At 38.7% G+C, this 22,244-nt stretch overlaps 3 protein-coding genes across 22 annotated transcripts in view; 1 reads left to right on the top strand and 2 right to left on the bottom strand.

Moving 5' to 3' along the window:
* Positions 1-4,842, bottom strand: part of CASK (peripheral plasma membrane protein CASK) — a 143,905-nt gene extending 139,063 nt beyond the window's left edge. For 5 of the 11 annotated variants that reach the window (XM_046618029.2, XM_046618027.2, XM_046618038.2 and 2 more), the window contains exon 1: positions 4,202-4,840. In XM_046618029.2, the coding sequence (XP_046473985.1) occupies positions 4,202-4,260 (59 nt within the window). In that variant the 5' untranslated portion in view covers positions 4,261-4,840. Of the gene's footprint in view, positions 1-4,201 lie in introns of all 11 variants that reach the window. The other 6 variants (XM_046618025.2, XM_069134530.1, XM_069134531.1 and 3 more) reach the window with 3 other exon arrangements.
* Atg16 (Autophagy-related 16) overlaps positions 4,638-22,244 on the top strand; it is a 237,960-nt gene continuing 220,353 nt past the window's right edge. Inside the window, exons 1-9 of one of the 9 annotated variants that reach the window (XM_046618047.2) lie at positions 4,638-5,120; positions 7,919-8,132; positions 8,394-8,646; positions 9,230-9,392; positions 9,588-9,676; positions 11,148-11,201; positions 12,511-12,649; positions 18,686-18,775; positions 20,680-20,785. In XM_046618047.2, coding sequence (XP_046474003.1) covers positions 8,003-8,132; positions 8,394-8,646; positions 9,230-9,392; positions 9,588-9,676; positions 11,148-11,201; positions 12,511-12,649; positions 18,686-18,775; positions 20,680-20,785 — 1,024 coding nt within the window. In that variant the 5' untranslated portion in view covers positions 4,638-5,120; positions 7,919-8,002. Of the gene's footprint in view, positions 5,121-7,456; positions 7,593-7,616; positions 7,817-7,918; positions 8,133-8,393; positions 8,647-9,229; positions 9,393-9,587; positions 9,677-11,147; positions 11,202-12,510; positions 12,650-18,685; positions 18,776-20,679; positions 20,786-22,244 lie in introns of those variants that run through there. The other 8 variants (XM_046618046.2, XM_046618044.2, XM_046618045.2 and 5 more) reach the window with 8 other exon arrangements.
* Positions 5,321-7,449, bottom strand: LOC124215087 (uncharacterized). Of its 2 annotated transcripts, none has more exons than XM_069134535.1 (5): positions 7,179-7,449; positions 6,881-7,083; positions 6,429-6,600; positions 6,112-6,197; positions 5,321-5,749 (listed from the first exon to the last, which is right to left on the bottom strand). In XM_069134535.1, the coding sequence occupies exons 1-5, from the start codon at positions 7,284-7,286 to the stop codon at positions 5,554-5,556; spliced, it is 765 nt and encodes a 254-aa protein (XP_068990636.1). In that variant the 5' UTR covers positions 7,287-7,449; the 3' UTR covers positions 5,321-5,553. The 2 variants fall into 2 exon arrangements, with proteins under 2 accessions (XP_068990636.1, XP_046474008.1); XM_046618052.2 differs by having other exon boundaries at positions 6,881-7,080.

Genomic DNA, 22,244 nt, shown 5'->3' with positions numbered 1-22,244 from the left:
AAATTGTACATAATATGTATATGTGTGGTTTTAAGATCGGCTAAAAAACCACCGACCAGCAAAGACGGTGCTATTTTCATCCTCAAAAAAACTCTTTCAGTCGAAGCGTTCCAAGTACAACATCCTGTCTTCGATTATTGGTCTACCACGAAAATATATGCATACCTGTTATATCGTATTCTGAACGGGTGCGATTCATCACGTTTGGCGGTGAGAAAAGGCTTTATAAATATTTAAACGAGCACTGTGGCTGAGTGAATTCTATCTCTCTCCAAAAAAGAAAAAAAAAAAATCCTCCGAAGACGAATGTAGTATGTACGTGCAGACAAAAGAATTTATGCCAGAAGTGACAAAATCAGACTGCTTCGCATGTTTATAATATTAGACATCGCGAAACGATAAATCAAACTTCCAACGCATATGCAGGGGTGAACACACCAACATGCCATACACCTACATCTCTACCTCTGCGTACTTCGCCGGTTAAGTTCAGGGGCAAGACAAATCGACAAATCAAAGTCCTTTACATGACGCTTATTGTTTTAGTTACACGGTGATTGGACACGATCCAAGCAGCCTATTGCGTGTACGCAGGTCATGCAATTCCTGAACCTCTAATCCGTTAGTCGGACATTTATTCACAGGCAAAATGTACAAGGTACTACGAGTGAATGATGTAGGGCGCTCAGCCCTTCCATTTCTCACCCTCCCTAGCGTACTTAAAATTCTTTCATCTTTCTATTTCCTCACTCTGCTTCGCTTCCGGAAATACCGGACGAGGCAACGCGGAAGCAACGAACGACGCAAAGTCGTGGCCAACTTTTTGCCTGTCTCAAAAACCGAAATATAAAAACTGCAATATTTCTCAATGGTGCCGTTGTCCTCTAACTTGGCACAGTACTATGGTCAGCTCGATTGCGGTGGTGGTCGTCACTAATGCTGCAGGACTAGCCCACGGAATTTGGATGTGGGGGGAATCTTTGTAATTCTTACAAGCAGTTGGGTTGTTTACTACCCGGTTAATTCTCACACCGCGTGATTCCGGCGGAGTCTTCAAATGCTTCCATTACCCAGAGAGTTTTCGAGATAAATTAATTAGTCGCGGCTATTCAAGACAGTCGACTAAATAACGTTCCTCTGTGTATTTTCATTTGCAGAGTGAACCTCAGTGTGCCTTCAGATACGGGCGTGTTACACAGGTATATTCGATTTTGGACGACGATCAATTTCCGGATTGGAACACAGTGTAGTAGCGACCAGCAGTCAAAAATAGTAATCGTAACATACGTATGACAGGCATATGGATATATGTATATTTAGGGTACGCAACGGCACCTATAATTATGTACATACACGCAAAGTCGAATGAATATATTCATTTAGGTGAGCAGCCCAACGGGGGCAATACAATTAAGCGACTTTAATGTATCAGACACATAGCTCGTAGATTAGGGTGTCCACGGGAACACCTGGTAAAATGGTTGACTCAATTTTCCACGTGAGTCATAATTATCTGAGAGCCCCTCCCTGCCGCAATTTGTAAAGAGCAGACGGTCAATTTTTACTTGATGTCGTTTATTTGTGACTGAAGAGATGCAGTAACGAATGAAAACTTGTTAAAACATGAAATAAATTCATAGAATATTTTATATTTATAATTTCCGAGACGAAAAAAATGGATTTGAACAACTAAACCGCAAAAGTGTAGGACAGCCCTGAGTGGGAGGAATAAAGTAAGCCGAGCAATATATTAATATGATCAAATATATAATTGTAGGTACCCAGTTATACCGAAGGTTGAAGATCAAATTGGTTGACTTATCATTAGACTCTGAACCGCATTACCGATCGATGGAACGAACCGTTCTAAGGAGAACAAAAAAAAAAAAATAGAGCAAGTATAAAGAAACGTTCGTTGATTGCGTCTAACTGGATCTGCATATCTAACGTGTGTTCACTCAATCTTTAGCTGACACCTTTATCTGGTATAACATTGCTGGCACCTTGGGGTCATTGAAGACTCCGATCGAAAATTGATTGCTGTCATGAAGCAACTTAATATTTGAACTCTATTTTTTTTGAGTATTCACCTAAGTGTGTTTTACAAGATAAAAAAGATCCCAAGAATAATTTTAAATTTTACAGTCGACCCCAAGGTACCAGCAATGTTAGACCAGATAAATGTGCCAGCTAAAGATTACAAACCTTTATGTCACAAATGACCGTAAGGTATGTTAGGTATGACCAGCTAAAGGTTAGTTTCAATTGACGAACAGCAAATTGACTCGAACCATTCAAGTATTCATGTAACTCACATGCAACGGTCGTACAGTTTCAACGCACACGACGAATATTCTCTGTCATTAAATCATAAAATGCTTAAAAGATTTATGAAGTAATACAGATACTACTGCGTAGTGCACAAATTTCTTTCGATAATAACACCCTTATACTTGCTCGTGAATGTAGTTCTGCCGAGCCCACTCTCTAAATTTGAATCAGTGAAAATTCGCTGATTCCCAATTATAAGTATACCACTGGAAAAAATCAGTACATATGCACTGACTATTCAGTGAGTTTTTACTAATACTTCATAGGGTGAAGTTAGTAACGTTACTGTAATGATGCATGTTCAAGAAAAATCGCTAATCCGCATTTTTAAGAATGCCCGAGATTTAGTAAACTATTACAAACAAAATATACTTTAATTTTGAATAGCCAACTCCTTGAAAGTCATTTTTAAATTGCCCGATAATGTCGACTTGTTAGCCTAAGGTTTTGTTACGTCACCAATTTCAGCCTGATAATGTGTCATTGACTTCCAGTGTATGCACAATGATTTTCTCCAGTGGTATACTTATAACTAATTCATATTTAGACAGTGCATCCACAGCGCCACAGCTCAATTTAGTTTGTGAGATTAAGAATTGTTCACAGGATTGTTTGAATAAGAGTCCAATGTAGACCAACAAAGACCCAGAGTAAGCTCAACTCGACGGTCGTACCATAAATTCAACTGTCAACTCACGTCAAGGACTGTTAACTTTTTCGTGGCGCATTTTAACGCTGTGACGTTCAGGTAAGAAAAGTAAAAGTTCCGTCACAGTTTACTTTCCTGGCAATCGTTGGTGTATAACATTTTGTTCGTCCGTCACGTGTTGCCTGATACTCGTCTAAAACATTATGCTTGGGCTTTGATCTGTAAAAAACTTTATGGTTGAACTTTGACTCGGAAACGGTAAAACCCGAGGACTGGCATATGTGGTAATACAAAAGTTTTTCATATTCGTTTCCCCTTTCCTACTCGGTGGATATATTTCGGGACAAAATAATCGATATCAAACACATTCCCGTCTCCCGACCTGATACATACATGCAAGCATATGAGTCCGTGTATGTATAATAATATACCTATGTACGTGAATAAAGGTACTGTGGACTAGGTATGTCTATATGCATGAAATAATCTGCCTATGCTAATTTTCAAAGAATGAAATAGAAGTTGAAGATAATACGCTAGATCGAAACCCTGACGTGCGCTTAAATAGTTCCGGACAAATTTCACCTGTGTAACATGCAAAGGAGACGATCAGTGAACCTGGAATTTATAGTACCAAGTTTAAAACGAGCAAATTCCAACTGCTCGTTAAAATGTCGTTGGAAAATAGAAGACTGAGGTTATCGTTTCCACGTTGAAGTTGACGGCGATAGAGAGAAAATAAACTAGTCTTGATAACGGATAATTGAATTTGGCGGGCTGAAGTAAACACAAGATGGCCAACTACACCTGATATAAGTCAGGCTATCCACACATACTCTCGTAATAAGCATTCCGAAGAGTAGGTAAACACCCGTGTGTGCGTCGTCGACACGTATACCTGGAAATGTGAGATCACGCTGACGAAACGCCCGTCAATCAGGTTAGGTTCAAGTGTGACAAAATTATAAACAATGATAATAGAAGTGTGCCTATTCGAAATTTCGGTATCGCATTCGAATACCGACCGAAATTCGTTCAGCGGGTAAAGAGTGTAGTAAACACCTGAAAAGTTGAAAAACAAAATACAATCGTGGACACGAAAACGCTCGCAGTGTGTCAGCGGACAAACATTCGAACCGTTGACCGTTACTAGGTTAATGTGAGGGAGTAGAATATTCTCTATTCGTTCCGATGAGAATCAAGAGTCCCGAGTTTACTCACTTTCCGATAATCTCACAGAGCTCGTAAACATCGTCGAACAAGACCTCATCCTCTGCCATGACTTCGTCTATGCCGGCCGACAAGCCCGCTGCCTCCGTTCAACACGGCGTGGTAGTAGCAGAATGGGGGGGGGGGGGGGAGGAGGGGGCAGTGGCCCACGGCGTTCGCCTCGCCTCGCCTCGCCTCCTCGCGGAGTCTGGTCCTACGGTAGTTGGCAGCGATCGTAGGCTGGTCGTTCGGCGCGAGCCGTTTGTTCGTTCGTTCGTCCGTTACTTCGTTTCACTGTCACTTATCACGTACACCAACCTATTTTTCCACCCTCGGCACGGAGAGCACAAGGGGGCAAAACGCAGCGAGAGCGCACACGCAAACACCGCCTTTTAGCACAATGCGGAATTCACACTTTTGTCAGGCGGTTTTGAAACTACGAAAATGGCCGGAGGACACGCGCCTCCATTCACTGACGTTTTGACAGCAATCCTACTCGCTACTAGGACCGTGACAGATAGCACACGCCTTTCTGACAACCCCGCTGCTCTCCGCCGAACGCTGCAGCGCTCGACACCCAACCACACCAACCAACCCGTTGCTCCGACGCAAAACTGGTTGCATAAAACACGGCGGGCGCAGGGCGGCTGCGCGACGATTCGGCACCGAAACCCGGCCGCCTGCCGTAGTCTACGCAACGCGCGGAGCGCGCGCAAGCGGACTGCCGACGAAATCGACGTGGTGGGGCGTGTCTCACTGCCTTCTCGACCCACGGTGTGCCCTGCTCGTATCACGGACGAATTCAAAATTCATCGCGGAATATGTCAAACACCGCATACGTGTTAATTGACAATATTTTCCCATCAACGATACAAACAAGCGTAGAAAAGCTCCCGACTCTGTACGTGACACCGTCTATGCATAAGTATAAGTACGCATATTTGACAACAACTTGATAATATTAAAATTAGTTACTTAGCTCTACTTGAGCGACAAATGATTAGGTACGTATACGGATTCGCTGCTGTGAATTCGTAATGCTTGAAAGACTAGTGTTAGAACAAGATATACTTCAGCTGTTGCGTTTACGTTGCGGTAAGAAAAACTAGGAAAAACAAAAACAGAGACGAATTTATAAACCGTGATATGTGCAATCCTGTATTGATTCGTTATTATTTATTCAAAATATTTGTTAGACTTGAATTTCTGTCCAAAACGACTTTGAGGCTCTTTAAATAAGTAACATAGCTTCTAATGACTTGACACACAGTATAAGCCACACACGGTCAAAGAGATATGTCACGTTGTGGCAGTGAAGTTGCCCGCTACATCTATGCCGACAAATCAAGTTGTTTACATGGACGTCAATGTAAGTAACACAGATCGTCAAATGCTTCTTCCATATCTTCCTCTCGGCCAAACGCTGTTAGTACCAGCATTACTCTGGCCTGACCAGTTGTTCTGTATAAAGTGTTTGATTCAACAGCTACATGACGTACTTTCTTTGCCAGGTATACGAGGTGTTTGTGATTATACCCTTTCAACACTGTTATCTTCTGTCTAGAATGAAAATAAAACATATAATAACCCCTCAATATCGCTTAAGAGATCTGATAGAACAGGCATGACTTCAGTTACTGTGAATCGATAGAAGCGCTGCTAGTGTGATACAAACAGGTGATATTCAACTATTTGAATGCAAGGAACACCATATTTGAGTATTGATAAATAGGAATTTAAATGGGAACAAAAATAATATCAGGTTATAAGCATAGTTTTTTTATTTGAGGGATTTCAATCATACGTATTATGTATCATACATACTGGCAATACCAAATTGTTCTGTCGTTGTATGTTGTTACAAAACTTGAAACTGTTTACTCGTTAGCATACAAACAGGTTAATTATTATCAGAACCTTACCCTGCTCTATCCCATGAATCAACCAGACTCGAATGAACGTTGCTTTCGTCTAGCTTTAGATAGAGAGCGAGAAATGATCTGCAAAGCTGTGAAAGCATAAACATTCCTTTTATCAATTCGGACAGAAATATCTTGACAATATAAATTAGGTATACGATTTCATTACGGTACCAATCCAATTGTGCTTCTTAGAAAAAATTTATCATTTTTATCCTGAATCTTTTATACATCTTAGTTTTTGAAAAATATGAGTCAAAAGTGGTCACAGCAACAGTTTGGAAAAATTTGAAAGTGAAAAGAATGGGTAAATATAATACCGCAGCAGCCGTCACACCTTGGTCCATCACCACACCTGTATTTATCACAGAGTAAAAAGTATACTGGACAAGTCTAGATAACACACTTCTACTTGCATGCCGAAAAGGTGGACGTGTGTCGGAATCAGAGTTGGATGAGGCGCTGCTGTTTTCTTCCGATTCAGATTTCTTTCTGAAATATAAAAAGCTGTATTGAAAAAAATTCAGAACGGTTTTTTATTTTGCTTTCGATGAAATACGCTAACTGGCTTCCAGATTATAAGTAAATTAGGAATAAAGGTATTAAAAGAATATCTACTAGCTTCTTTGTACTTAAATGCTAATATAATCACACATAAGTTTTCGTCTATGATTACTGGGATAAAGTCAACAGATTAGGTCAAACCTATCACAGATTTAAGTATTCCATTGCAATGATTTCATGTATGTAAACAAATAGTTTGATAACGAACCTTTGACAACTTCTTAGTCGTCTTCTAGACCCGGTGGAATTTTTCCATTCGTTCGAAGAACTGCATCTGGTCGGTTGCTTTTGACTCTTCGAGGTATGTGTATTTGTAGTTTGACAATCATTGGGTGAAACTGGCACGACTGACCGAGTACGTTTGCCATTATTATCTGTTAGCAAGAGGTTATCTGCGCGGCAGAAATCCTGCTGAGGTATCTCGTTTGAATCATAGATATTAATCTATGACTTGCTATTGGCGGAGGTAAACAGAGGTAAATATACAAACTGAAAAACGTGTTTACATCGATCGAGAGACTCTCGCGAGAGTCCGATAGAAGTTTCTTTATGGTTGACAGCGTATCCGACAACCAATCCGTTCCGTGCCTTGTGCGTTTTAATTTCTTTGACATGTCCTATTAAACGTGAATTAAGCGTCTAAAATTCTTGAAAGTATGCATTCAGTCCGTTAAACACTTTTACTTGAGATTTCATTCCATAAGTTAACCTTTCCCAAGCCAGCGATTCATGCTGATAACGAAAGTAATAAACACCTGTGACATTTGCTGACGGTCGGTCTGTTCGAGATAGGCAAGAGTCGAAGCTTGTGATACTCTTGCTCCTCACACAGACGCAGTTCCAACTTAAAGATTCGCCCAATGAATGCCCTGATCTGCCGAAAGTAGCCAATGAAAAGTCAGTTCATCTTCAAAAGTAAGGTGCGCATGCATTCGAGAACAGTGATATGTATGTGGCGATAACTTCAGGCTATTCAGATTGGTGTTTGGTACGGTGTAGTACCGATTGTCTAAACGACATTGATATTTGAGGTTAGGATAGTCAGTTTTGCAAATTGAAAACTTTATTGGCTCTAACTGTGATGACATGTGATTATTACGGGTTTTTCGCTGTTACATATTGTCGGTAGTTACGTAGGATTCATGTATGTGCCAACAAAATTCATTAAGAACCCTTAATGCAAGCCTATTTCTGGTTTGAGCAAAGTGAGCAGCATCTATTATTATAATCATTCGAATTTTTTCAGTCTTAATTCGCACAACCCACCGGCACGATCTTTAGATTCAGTTACTTTGCTAAAACGGAATCAGTTGGCAAGAATATTTGGGCCATGGCTGCTTCCAATGCAAACACTCACCACCTGCCTGGGGAGGACACCGATTGGAGGAAAAACATTATAACCCAACTGCGAGACAGGAATAGATCTGAAACTTACTGCTTTCACGATCTTATCTGCCTACGTAAGTTACGATAACTACTATTTCTTTCACATTTAACAATTAGCACTTGAATATACAAATATGCATTATTATTATAAGCAGTTTGACAACATGTTTAGCAGAAGAAAGGTTTTCTGCTTCACGCCAGAACACTACCAATCGCGTCATTGAACTGTCAAGCTTGCAGCTTTTAAGCAAGATATTGTCTACTGTTCTTATGATGTTTTTTCAGGGTATCAACAGCGAGATCACCAATCTCAAAATTTGTATTTTATTTTACAGATAATCGACTTCTCGAAAGTGCCAATACATTAAAATTGGAGAACTATCAATTGTCCATAGCTAATGAAAAGCTAAAATGTGAGGTGGGATCAGGTGGATTTGGAGGTAATTCAACTTTGGAAGCTCGACTTTTGGCTCATGCTGAAGAACTGGCCACTCTTCATAAACGAAGAGGTGAACACACTCAGCAGATTGTAGATCTTAACAACAAACTTCAGGAGTTACGAAAAGAATTACAAACAAAAGAATCTAGGTGAGAACCATCTTCTATGAATAACACTATTGTCCAACAGATTATACACGTACTAAACTCGACAAATCCAGATGTAACTGAATTTCAATTGAATACAAAATCGATCATTTTGTTTCGAGAAGTATGTACATGTGAGGAAATCATCATATAGTTGTTTCAGCTGAGTTAGAACGAAAGGCTGTGTTGTTCGTGAGACAAAAATATAATATTGCACAGATCTCGTGCTAAAACTACTATACCATGTTTAAATTTTATATTAAAAATCAACTGAGTATTAATATTTGCATCATAACTTTCTCATTTTATTTACTATACAGTCAATATGGCATGAATTATTGCTGATTAATGCTTCCGTTTAATGAAGCTGAGTCATTAAATGAGGATTTTCTGATCTATATTATTCTTGATTACCGTGCTCTCAATGAGTGCGATGTACGTAATTCATCATGCCTGTTCATTTATCAAATCTTAACTTTTCTGTATTAATTTTTATACTCATATCCTGAAAAATTATTCACATAAAAAATTAACAGTGTGCAACGTTTGATACAAAAATAATCTTTTCTTTAATTTATGTGAATAGTATTGCAGAAAGTTTAGAAGTGAATGCTGGGCTGCGCGCAGAAATTACAAGATGTGTCAGCAGGGAGCGAGAATTGGAGAATGTAAATCAAATGCTGAAAGACGAACATCAAGCTCTGCAGCTTGCTTTCGCCGCTCTCGAAGAAAAACTTCGAAAAGTTCAGGTTAGATCCTCTTATTACTTTGAGTTACATACTGCCCGTACTTAGTACAATAGGTGCTTGCTTTGATCATCATTTGAATTCACAATGCCTGCTCCAGGTCTTCTACAATTTCACTAGTATTATAAGTAAAATCATAGCCTGATTTCTATTAAAATGCGTATTCTATACTAACCACATTTACAATTTAATTTTCAGGAAGAGAATCGTCAGCTGGTAGAACGTCTGATCAGGTATAAGGCGAAGGATGCAGAGAAAATGAATGAAGAAAATGACAATTTTTTAAAGTAAGTCTCGTCGATTGAGGTTTGTACTGAATACCTTTTTAACTGTTTTTCATTCAATTACATTGTGTACAGACCATGAGATATTGACGCTAATATTTCAATTTCGTTTTTAGAATTTTTCAATGCATGTACCTATTATTTACGTTTTCGGAACACTGGTCTTCATATAATTCTTCTTTTATAATGCAAGTTGAGATTATTGTACAGAAACAAGCATCTCGAATACTCGATGGCAAAGGCCATAGTAATATGGTATCATTCAAAGAGGACAAATTCTCGCCCAATGGAAGTTGTGATAGTCGTTGCAAAAACACATCTTTGAATCTCTCACAAGGATACTGTACATATCTTGACTGTCCATTATGGTTTTTGTAATATTGAAGCTAGAATCATATTTAAAACTTTCTACAAAAGTTTCCAAAACACTAATTATAGTTGAGCAATTCATGTCGATCTGTATCTTCTTCGTCGTATTTTTTCTGCTAAACGTTATCTATACAGTGCTGTTCATAAGTCTTTATGGATGTTATAGCCTCGATGCATAGTAAAGAGACAAAAAAATTTCTGTTGCATGTAACACCAATTGTGCTCGGTCCACTCAAAACTACTGCAAAATAAGGAAAGCTTTCGTTGTGTTCTTGTATCATTTGAATGCCTTGCGAAATGTGAGACATAATCTCATTTAATGGTGAATCAAAGTTTGTCATTATACTGCTTGTGTTTGACTTGTGTTTCATCTACGTGGTTATCAGAGCTTAGATAGTACAAGATTACCACTAGTCTTGAACTCTGAGAAAATGTTCAGGTGTAAATCTGATGTATACACATACGATTTAGGTTGTGCAATTTGCTAATCTTCACATTGATAGACTCTCATGTTGATTTTGATGATATATTCAAATATTGACATATGCATATATATGTTATGTACAATATTGCATGTATTCCCTGAATTCAATTCAGAGTCAAGAAAACATTTAAAAATCGTTATTTTTGAGGTTTAGTCGGCACATCTTCAAATCATCATGCAGTTTCCAAAAATAGGTGTTAAGAGTCTGTTATAGTCATGTTTTGACTAGTTTGATGTGCATCTGCACAGCAAAAACTCTTAGGGATTGGTCGTTCTAAAGAATGTGAAATCACGAACCAGTTATCTTGCAATTTCATCAGAATTTTCAAAGTTAACGCTCTAGTCAGGTAGTGCGAAGTATCATGATTCTAAATCTACACTGCGAATACCAAAGACTTTTTGGCTTGAAAAAGACCATGGAAAGTGGTTTTTCACTGTGATTCGATAATCTTGGAATATACTTGTTGAGATGAGGATACCTGTAATTGATTTTGTACATCGCATGGTTGAGTGATTGGATTTTTTGTACGAAAGTTCACGTTCACTGATGCATCTCGTAGGTATAGGAGTAATAGGGCTTGCTACACCAGCCACTTCACGCTAGTTGACATTTTTTTTCAGTGAGGCTTTTACCAGCCCGACAACCTTTTTGATGCATACACTATCAAAATTTGGGTAAGTTTACAATATCAAAAGAAGAAGACAATGATCATATTTCTGCTTTCCTCATATCGTTTCAGTTGTTGGGGTTTTTTCGTTTCTTTTATTAATATTTTAATTCAGTCATTTTATGGTGACACCTGCTTTGCTAAAAAATAACTGTTTCGTGTCTACTCTTTATAAGTCAATGTAATTTGAATGCAGCTGTAGTTTTATAGAAAAATTACAAAAAATCATCGTCGCCTTTCTTTATTTGGAGTTCATTCGGTTAAAATATTAGGCTGTTTTACATCCAACGTCGATGATGCCAATTGCTATTTATTCAGTGCTACCTGAATGTACCTATCACAAAAACTTGTGTAAAAACATAGTCAATGTTGCATGGATGCTATACATATACCCATATCTCTCTTGGATTGGAGATGACAATAAATGGTTATAAAAATATCATCATTGTTTATAGTATTCATCATTCCATGGGTTTATCATTGCTATTTCACTCTACTGTTTGTTTTCTCTTACGATACTCGCATTTCACACGAGTACGTAATTTATATCACTCTTCTGAAAAATTGAAATTTCTCATTTTTAAACCGGGATCATTCAACTGATTCATAAGTATAAACCTCGTATTGCCAGTTGTAAACGCCACCTTATGTTTAAGTGAGCGAACACATTGCCCATGTATCTAACGTACCTACTCTCAAACATTCGATTGACTATCCTGTTTAACAGCAATTAAGAATGCGCTATTATCATGGATTCACATTGGTTTTGTTGCTGATGAGTGCTACTAAAATACGATCCCTCTACCAACATCGTATCATTCGACCAAACTATACATGTAGTAAAATTGGTTTTAACAACACCCAAACCTTACAAAAGTTTCTGTTATTATTCCGCTTTCGAAGAAAAATATTCCTTCCGACATATCCACAATGAAATATTCGTCGATAAGTCTAGGGTCTCTAATAGCATGTCATCAAATCAGCATGAGCACAACAAAAGTTAGACATATATTACCATTTTAGTTTTGGCAAATTATTAAGGCATGTAAGGCGGGACTGCCTATTGGCTCAAATCTGTGAGAACACTACTTTCAAATCCTTCACTTGACCTGAACAGATATCCAGGTATTCGCCGTTACCTGTTGCAATTTTCTCAACTGAAAGCTTGTCCAAAAATTTGACTACTGGCATGTCGACACTCTTATTCTCTGCTCTTAACAGAAACAATACCTAATTATTTACATATTTTACGTTATATTAAGATGCTCGATCAATGTGAGGTTCAACGATATTGATAAAGGTTTTATATTTTTCAGAAAACGGCAAGCTAAAATGCAGAAGGAATTAGAAGACGCAGCACGAGATACTCGTGGAATCAGTCCAGATCGAACAAGTTTGAAGGAATGTCCCGCTGGATTTTCGCCGTCGTTACCCACCAAAGTTTCTTCCAAATTTGTAAGTTTATTCTCGTATTTCACATTTCTCGACATTATCGAGGCTACGGCATCGCTTAACTGCATGTTTGAATAATTTTTCTTGCAAAACTGCTCGACTATTAATTAAGTTCAAATAATTGAGTCATCTGGTGCGAAGAGTGTTTTTGTTGAATAACACTCACGTTGCATGTATATCACATATCTAATCGTACAAAAGATTATATATCATATAAAAACTAGGTCGACATTGAGAGTTTGTTTTCAAGTTTCGTTAGACTTTGTTTCTACAACTTTCACGTGCTTCGATACTTGTATAATTCGACTTACGGAATCTTACTTACTTAAAAATCGTAAATGACTATCATAATGCTGTACACATTTCTTGTATGTATGCTCTCTCTCTCTCTCTCTCTCTCTCTTTCTCGCTTTCTTTACGTACTTTTACTGTAGCAACTGAATTATTAATCTAAAAGTTACACGGGTTATGCGCCAATGAAAATGGTGGATACTTAGTTGGTTCCAAGAGTGTCGTATTTCTACCCAAACTGTCACATTTTATGGCATACTCACGTTTTATCAAATACTTAAAATGATCGCTTTCATCCTCGTTTGCACGCGGATACTTTTGCACTTGTCGAGAATAAGTATTCAATAGACGCTGAGTTTGTTTTCAAAGGCTGGTTACAACTTCGGAATTCACAATTTGTATACGTTTTCTTTGGGTTGTTTTAACATTTTCTTTTTGGCCTACTTTCACCGATTAATTCGTATAATATATCAAAATCAGAGCTAGAAATACAATGTTTCATTCGGTTGTTCTTTGTTTTCTTTTCGTAACTCCTTCGATTCGATTTCATCTTCGATATATTGTTTTCAGAGAATAGATTAATCACAGAATATAACTGTACCAGTTTTTCGATAACCGTGTAACGCAAAAGCTGAAAAATAGCAGAGGTTCAAAATGGTGAAATCAGTTTCGAGACTGCATTTCGGTGTTTAGTTTCTACCGTATCCCACTGTAAATATATGACGTACGTATTATCAGCTGCAGTTTTGATACAGTAGACTATATTTGTCTGTCATTAGTTTTATCGGTGAAAAATTTCGTGAGTCGAGAAGCGCATACAGGATTACAGCAGTTTCCGAGGTAGTTTCACCGATAAAACATCGATTATTTCATTCCTGGAAACGCTCAAAAAACGGAATGCGCAGCAATATGATTCGACAATCGTTACTGTCGTAAATCATGCCTCACTTCTTACGTACCTGACTAAGTTCTCTAATCCTAGCTCTATAGCGGAGTGAGAAATGATCGTAAAATTTCAACAATAGTCAACCGCTCTGGCGAAAAGTGGAAACGACGTAACGCCGGTCCAATCTTATCAATTCGCATTCCCTCGTTCGCGAAAATGAGAGTGCAGGAAGGAGAGGGCGAGCTGCGCGACTGGCTCGGTTGGATTCGCACGTAGGAGGATATGCCGTACGCAGTTTTTGATGAATAGTCATGTTTGAACGTCGGACGGAAATTCGTTCATTTCGGTGCAGGGACTTCCCGTGAAACAACCGTCGAATCGTACCCAACAAATGTCCGACCCTCGTATAAGAGTTGGCACGGCATCCCCCATTGCGATGGCCTACAACGCGTGACGTTACAAAAGGACCGGTCAACTCGCCTCGGCCAAAGTCTCATATTTCAAATAAAGAACCGCGCGAAGTGGTCCTTTCAGCGAGGCACCGGCAACGACCTCGCGTATTTCTCTCACGATCCTTTTTATATCATCTATTATATACAACGTACCTGTATACGCCCCTCTGCCGTCTAAAATCGAAATGAGAAATATCGAACGTCTCGTGCACCTATTAGGACACCTGTGTCTTTTTTTGCAACACAGTGTTTTCCTTGCGGAAAAATTCACCTCTTATCCTTCTCTCATCGCAGGCTGCGTCTTCTCTCGACGCTTGTTGATTCGAGTAAACGAGACGACTCGGTTCAGAGGATTGAAAATTTACCGTTGATTTACACGTGATTTAGAAAATTATCGAAATTCGAACTGGCAACAGGAGCCATTCAAGTATTAGCTAAAGCATTTTCTGCAAATTTTTGCATCCCACCATTTTCGCTTGGTTTGCCCACTACTGTTTTTTAATGTTAGCTAACGCTGTTTGAAAAGCTTATCGGTAAATCGATTCCATACCTGAGAATGGCAGAAATGCCATTTATAGATCGATTTATTCCTACTTTATTAAATATTAGTTATTATTAATTATTAATACATGTTCAGTAAAACGTGAATCTGTTGTTCATTGAGTATTAAATCTATTATGTATTTTCTTTCTTCTCAAATGCATGCAATAAACATTATATTTGCTAAGATATTATTATTCGGCAATTCACGCATTACTAACACCTTTTTTTAAAGACATTTTTTTATCGTTGTCAAACTGGCGGCGTGTTGGCTTTGAGAACGCATTTCGAATTTCCTATGTTAGCTAACGCTTGCCTGGAATGCCTACTGCTATAGAGTATCATTTGATAACGTTTCTCTGAACGGCCTTCCCCTGTTTTAGCGTTAACTAATATTTCAATGGCTCCATAGTTTTTGTCGAATTCACGCATTGATTCTTGAACCGTTCGAATTCATTGACGTAAGCTTGAAGCAAAGGTGAAACGAACAATGATTTTGGCTTCGAAGTCTGTTCGAATTGTAACTGATTCTATCAGAACCCCATTGTAGGTAGACGTGATGTACCGTCGATGAGAAAATCACAAAGTATACTCGTGTATTTGCGAATGGTTTGTCTGTCTGCTGAAAGACGTAATAATTGGTTCTGTAACGAGAATGTTACACAATCAGCCGTGAAACGAATTGTACACCTTTGTTGCCGGATACTGGATATAAGAATCTGAACTTGCGGGCAGAATAAAAATGGTCGTCTTTTATCTGCCTGTCGAAGAAAAAGGACGTGGATTCACAGTAAAAGCCACGTGGAATTTTTACTGCGAAGTTGGAGGGAACAGTTCCGCTAAAACTCAATTCATTAGCGCCGGAGCGCGATGTATAGCCCGAAGTAGATAAAGATAGAATAGAGGTTCAAGCTGCCCACGTCGTTTTCTTTAGATGACTTCGGAGTTGTACGTTTCATTTTAATTAATCTTGTTTGTCCATTTTACGCCACGTGCAGAGCCGACCGATTGAACGTGACGCTGGTAATAAATAATGAGCTCGCTTCGTCGGGAACAAAGAAAGGAAAGGAGATTGGAGCCGCGATTAATTTCGTAGGAATAAAAGGGAAAAATTAAACCGGACAGATAAGCCATCTTAGTTTACGTCAATATTGCGCAACGTCTTTCATTCCCCTCCGCATGAGTTAGTTGGAACCTTGTTACATCGGGATTCGCCTCTTCTAGCTTATTGTTAAATATATTGTAAATTGGCCGCCCATCCAAAACTCGAAGAGAAGCAATGGGGCGATTCCTCGTCGAAAAATCGCTCGACGAAACGAAACGTTTGGAACGAAAGTTTTTATACCGAGTGAATTTTTCACGAACGCGAAAAGTTCATATATATTCAAGATTTTCAACTTGTTTTCATGCGGAGAGAGAAAGAGAGTTCGCCCCATCCTTCCACGCGATCCCCCCGTGATATCGATGTTTTCTTTCAACTCGTCACCAATTGACAAAGCCATTCTCCCCAAAAGTAGACCGCGCTTTTCAATGGAGTTTTATCGTGCATCTCCTCTATGGCTCTCAACGTAACTTGCTTCCTCGTTTCTGTGCGAAACGCAAAAATAACGTGGTATAGATAGTGGAAAAAACAACCGTACCCACTTATTCTAGGAACCGTTCCCCCGTGGATACATAAATTTTGTTTAAATATAAAACCAGCTGAAATACAATATATCGCCGTCCAAGTAAAGACTGTTGTTTTTCTTTGTCGAAATTTACGCGACGCGCCGGTGAAGAAATTTTACTAGATACAATATTCAATTTATTTCTATCATGTCAGGCTGAATACCGGTTTCAAACGAATTGAACGATACCTGCAACCATTACGCTGAAAAACATAATAACATTCATTCAACCATACACGCACGATGTTGGCCTGGCTACGCGCGGCCATTATTCAAACTTTTTCGTACCCGCAGAATCTTCATCATGTGGGCGGCTGTCTATTCGTCAATCCTCTGTCTCGCTTGTACCGTCTTGAAAATTGTATGAATTTTCGGAAACGCTCATATGTCAAGTATATCGAACTAACGACCTCGAATATCCAGGACGATCGAAATTTCGCTTGAATCAAGTCATTTCTCAAATTTTATAACCTGCGCGGTGTTTCAGTTTCTGCGTACATTGTACGTATATCGGCACACAGCGTCACGGGTTAGGAATGAAGTTATTCGTCGAGTGCTGGTTCTCCTTTTTTCTATCCGTATATGCTGTGAAATTTGAAATTGCAGTAAAGCTGTTTAGCCGATGCTGGTGAAACTTTGCCAGTTTTCAAAAGTAAAATAATCCAATTGCATAGCACGAAGTTCTTTGTACGAACGCAAGTACCGCATGCGATGAGATTGAATAGATGTATGGTCCGTGTCGATGAGGACCGAGTTTGAAAGCTTTCGGATCGAAAGTGTACGTCTTGCGCGGTTGTATGCGGGTATCTATGCCTATACACGCATTCGCATAAGTATGCACCTTAGTGTACGTAGATGTCTAGTAGACTCCCACACGCAGGTCTGTTATACCTTTGGAAAATACCCCTTGAGATACGTGGAGTAAGTATACGTCTACCATCCTGAAGCTCGGGCGGGTACGAAGAGCTCGTTTCTCCCGAGCCAAAAAATTGCATCATCTCGTAACAAATCTTGACGGAATCCACCGTTTAGCCTTTTTACAGCTATATCGATCCGGCCTCTGAAAGTGTGTTTTCGCCGCTGTTTTCTATCCGTATAACCATTACCAGGACTAACGAGATTTCTCAAAATTGAGAGAGCTGTACAAGCTCGCGATTCGTTTCTGCACGGCTCCGGCGTTTCACCCTTTCTTTATTTTCCTTCGATGTTTTTATGTAGCTCGTCGAAATTAGGATTTCGTTTATTTTTCACGCATCGCGCGAGGTATGAAATATCACGATTCTGGTTTAGTTTGTTCATTTTTCAATCATCGCCAGAAGATACTAAAGTGACGAAGAACTCGAGTTTTCGAATGATATTCGATACAGGTACACGTGAAAAGTGATTATAAATTTTTGTATTATCCGACATATTGTTGGGGCAACATCCTCGTCATGTACAGTACATATTTCACTTGTTTGCGGTATCTCAAGTTTCTGCAGCGACTGCAGTCTGCAGGTAGCGAGCCTTTTAAAATCCGAGAATTCTGGCATGCGATCGGTGGACTATATTTAATCGTAGTTTTCGTGAATTTTCTGTAAATAGAACCTCTCGAATGCGTTACTTTACTCACAAGCGGCGCCACCCGCAGAGCGGAGTGTACGGTGTAATCTTGCCCACGAATCAACCGTGCGGAAATTGATTGTGTGATTTTTTTCCCCGGCTCATCTCTGTGAACAATATTTACGGTATTATACAATATTTTCGAAAAGCGCCGTTCATTTCACGTGTCAGTTACCACGTGGTTCCTTCCCTCTTTCCTTCCCTCCTTAATTCGTTCCTCAGTTACGTGGACACCCGTTCGGTTCGGTGTTCTTTAAAACGGTCGAATAAACGGAGATTATTTTTTTTTTCGAGTGCCGGTGTTGTTGTATACTTGTGAATTGCGGTTGACGTTGCGGTTTCACGATCGAACGCGGAAGAATCTGACAGTTACAGACCGCAATTGCCACGCCTGTTCGGATACCTGGGTTTGAATAAATATTCTTACCCTTCGACGAGATTGAAGGAAAGAACGGAAGCAACCACTCGCAACGTTTGCTCGCCAATTGACTTAATTCACGAGCCAAACAACCGTGTGATATCCGGTACAACCGACTGCACTGAAATCGTCTCGACGAAATTTTTTCCTTTCATTGCATTTTTTTTTTTTTTCTTTTGCTAGGCCAACGCTTTCAAAGCTGTGTCAAATATGCCGAATAGGAAACACAATACGCGTCTGACGAATCGCTACCAAAGGGATATTTTGATACAGGTATATTTTTTGATAAATATATGATTGTCGTGAGCAGTAAAAAGTTTACTTGGATTATCCGAGGATTTGGTCATTGTACTGCATGCCCGATTTTTTTTTTTTGATATTCATTCGTTACGAATTACGTTTGTTGGAAATTTGCGCTACAGAGGAAGAAAATTGTCACCTTGCTCGGCGCGTTGAGCTTACGTATTTTAAACGGAAATTAATGAGAATGGCTGTAACGATAAAGTGGAAGTAATTACTTTGAAATAAATGCGCATCAAGAAATCAAGATGGGAATTCATTTTGTCGGACGACAATTTTCTTCTCAATTACATTTCGACCCCTCCTAGAGCTCATTAGTGACACTTGCTCTCAAGCGAAAGTGAAATACTCACCGTATTCCGAGCTTTATTCGAATCACGAGACTTTATATACATATAATAGAAATAATTAATTCCGGCGAGACAAAAACTGAGAACGACTGCTGGGAATATGACTGGAATCCAATATGTGCGGAGAGGGATATATCTCCTTGTTCATATCTATCTTTAAACTATCGGTGATCCATCACGCCATTAAATATTTAATAGCATAGCACGCCTGGGATTAAATGTACGCTTTTAAAACATTCGTTGTGTTGACCGATACGACAAATATTCGACGGTCACAATATCTCTGTATTGATGGTAAATATACTACGCTATAAACCAATATAAATTTATAACCGAAAAACATTAAAAAAAATTTACAGAGAAAGGCTGGGCAAGATTTTCTCCCAAAGTTTCCGTCTGTTGTACAACTTGCAGGTGCTTTATAAAGATTGTGTCTTCGAGATTTAGTTCGTACATGAACCCAGAAACATGAAGTGTTATAAAAGCAACCAAATATTAGTTATTCACGAACTCATTAGAAAGTTTATCCGCTAAACGCGAATGTTTACTCGAATTATTGAAACTTTTGTATTTCTTTGACGAAACGTAGTTTGATGCAGCAGAAGTGATTTTTTTTTTCTAACCTAACTATCTCTACATGCTATCACTAAATTTTCTTAACGATTATTCGTGATTTATTAAAAATTTAGTTCCTTGAAGCCCTCTGCTTTCTTGCATGTAAAAGTTAATCTAAATATAGGAAACTTTATAATACCGCTTCCCAATTTTAAATTGATTGAAACCTTAGCGTTCGTGTTAGAAAGGCACATTTTAGAAAGAATGTAGCCACAGCTTCTAGATGATGAAAAAGTAAAAGAAACAGCTGTAGAAAAGCAATTTGTCCGTACAAAATTGAGCTAACTCGAGAATTTAGTTCCTCGTATAACTCGCAAGAAATTTTTTTCGTCTTAGTAGTCAATGATCTAAAACTCTTTGCTTCTATTTAACCATTTACTCATCTACACAAACGGCTCAATCTGCAGAACGTTAATTGCTATTGAGTATGAGGCAAGTCAGGCAAAGTTTTTACCGAAACCTTGCAAGCAAAAGTAATATTTCCCTATAAGGCGAGAGGGTGATTACCACGAGTGATGAGACATATAGTAAAATACTGAGCATGTGCTCAGTTAACTCGCGAATTTCATTACTAACATAACTCGCGAGCAATTATTTTCTCTTCTTTCTTAATAATGTTAAATTCTTATCTCCCGTTTAACCATTTACTCGTCCACATAAACGGGCTCGATGAACAAAACGTTAATTGCCGTTGAGTATATGAAGCAAGTCAGGCAAAGTTCTTATTGAAATCCCGCAAGCACTTTGCGAAGGATAGTTAAATTTTTTCGCGCTCGGGGTGATATCGAGGCCGACTAGCGTGCCGCGCGTAACTAGATCCCGTAACGAAAATCGAACAGCTAACCATTTTTAACACATTGCGCAGCATTTGTTCTCCTCACGGATCTGTATAATCCTGGTGTATTGTTGCAGGATGCTCACGATGGCGAAGTGAACGCGGTGAAATGGTCACCCGTCGACCGAATAGTGGCGACCGGAGGTGCCGACCGGAAAGTCAAACTCTGGGACGTATCGAAGGGTGAGTAATAAACCGTCAATTATATCGAATGGTCGACGAACTGCATGCGGATTGGGGGCGGAAACGGGGAGCATAATTCTTCGCCGATAGATTATAGAGTCGAATCGGCGAACGGCGCAGCTTAAACTGCATGAGTTAGTGGAATTTGTATAATAATGAGGCTGCGGGCGATAACCGCTGAATGATCAAAACGATCCCCCGGTTAACAACGCAATACTTCGTTTCACCCGTCTGCGCCTATTTCATCGCTGTCACGGTGTTTATACGTACGTAAAATATACAGTACGTAAAATTAGCAGCCCATGCACCTCACCCGCTTCGGTTCTGATTATTTTTTAGTATGGTGTTCTTACCGACGCAAAAGATTCTCGGGATTTTTTTTTAGATATTCTTTGGCCACTGGTGAAATTTATACAAAATCGCAACACCAATTACGAAAATGTGGTTTTGAAAAATCTTGAAAAATTAACAATGATTCTATTATTTAAAATGTAGTTTTTGAGCACCGCACGATAATGGGATCAGAATATTTACTCTTTTCTTTTTTGCAAGCTTTTAGGTTTTCCATATCGGAATCGTTTTTGTTTTATTTTTAATATGTCTCGATCCGAATAGATTGCAGAATTATATTATTTTCATGATTCCGTGATCTATTTAGATAGGAGAGTCGAAAAAAGAACAACAATATTTCAATTCTCATATGGAAAAACTAAAAACTTGAGAAAAAAAATTTCAAATCATAGAATCTGTATGAATTTTTTTATATTGTTAATAATGGCGTTTTCGGAATTTATTTTCGATTTTCTTCATAATTCACCGGTGGCTACACAAATCTGAAAAAAATTTGAGACCTTTTTAGGTCGGTATAAACATTATACTGAAAAATTATTAAAATCGAAGAGGGTGAGGTATATGGGCTGCTAATTTGACGTGGAATGCCCCATATACATATGTATACAGGTGTGTACAGACTTACACGCGCGGGTGCGTAATTGTTCTTCAAGTCGAGAGCTGAGCCCTGGACTCGTTAGCCATTTCGACTGGTAAGATTAAGTCGGGGAATCTGTTTGCCGACCAAATTGAACGGCTCACCTCAGACAATAGCCGAGGAACTGTAGGTAAACTACTTGAGGAATATATGCTCCTCTTTCACTATAGGTACTCCGGAGATTCTAAAGAGTCGCGGTATCGAGCATATTTATTTTGCGTATTTCAACACACTGTTAACAATGATTATGAATTTACTACGCATTTACTGTAGAAAAGAGTTGTCAATTTGCGAAATCAGGTTGAAAATTTACAAATTCAGCGCAGCGACGTAAATTACTATGCATTTGTCTTAAAATTTAGAATGAAAATTTTTGATTTTACTCAAATTTATAGGAAAAACAGAAAAAAGTTATTTAAATTTAACAAATTGTGTAGTAAATTTATTGTCATTGTAAATTGAATAAACAGT

Source organism: Neodiprion pinetum, chromosome 3, assembly GCF_021155775.2.
Source record: "Neodiprion pinetum isolate iyNeoPine1 chromosome 3, iyNeoPine1.2, whole genome shotgun sequence".
NCBI lineage: Eukaryota > Metazoa > Arthropoda > Insecta > Hymenoptera > Diprionidae > Neodiprion > Neodiprion pinetum.
Note: the sequence above shows the minus strand (reverse complement) of the source record. Positions and strands in the feature narration are given on the sequence as shown.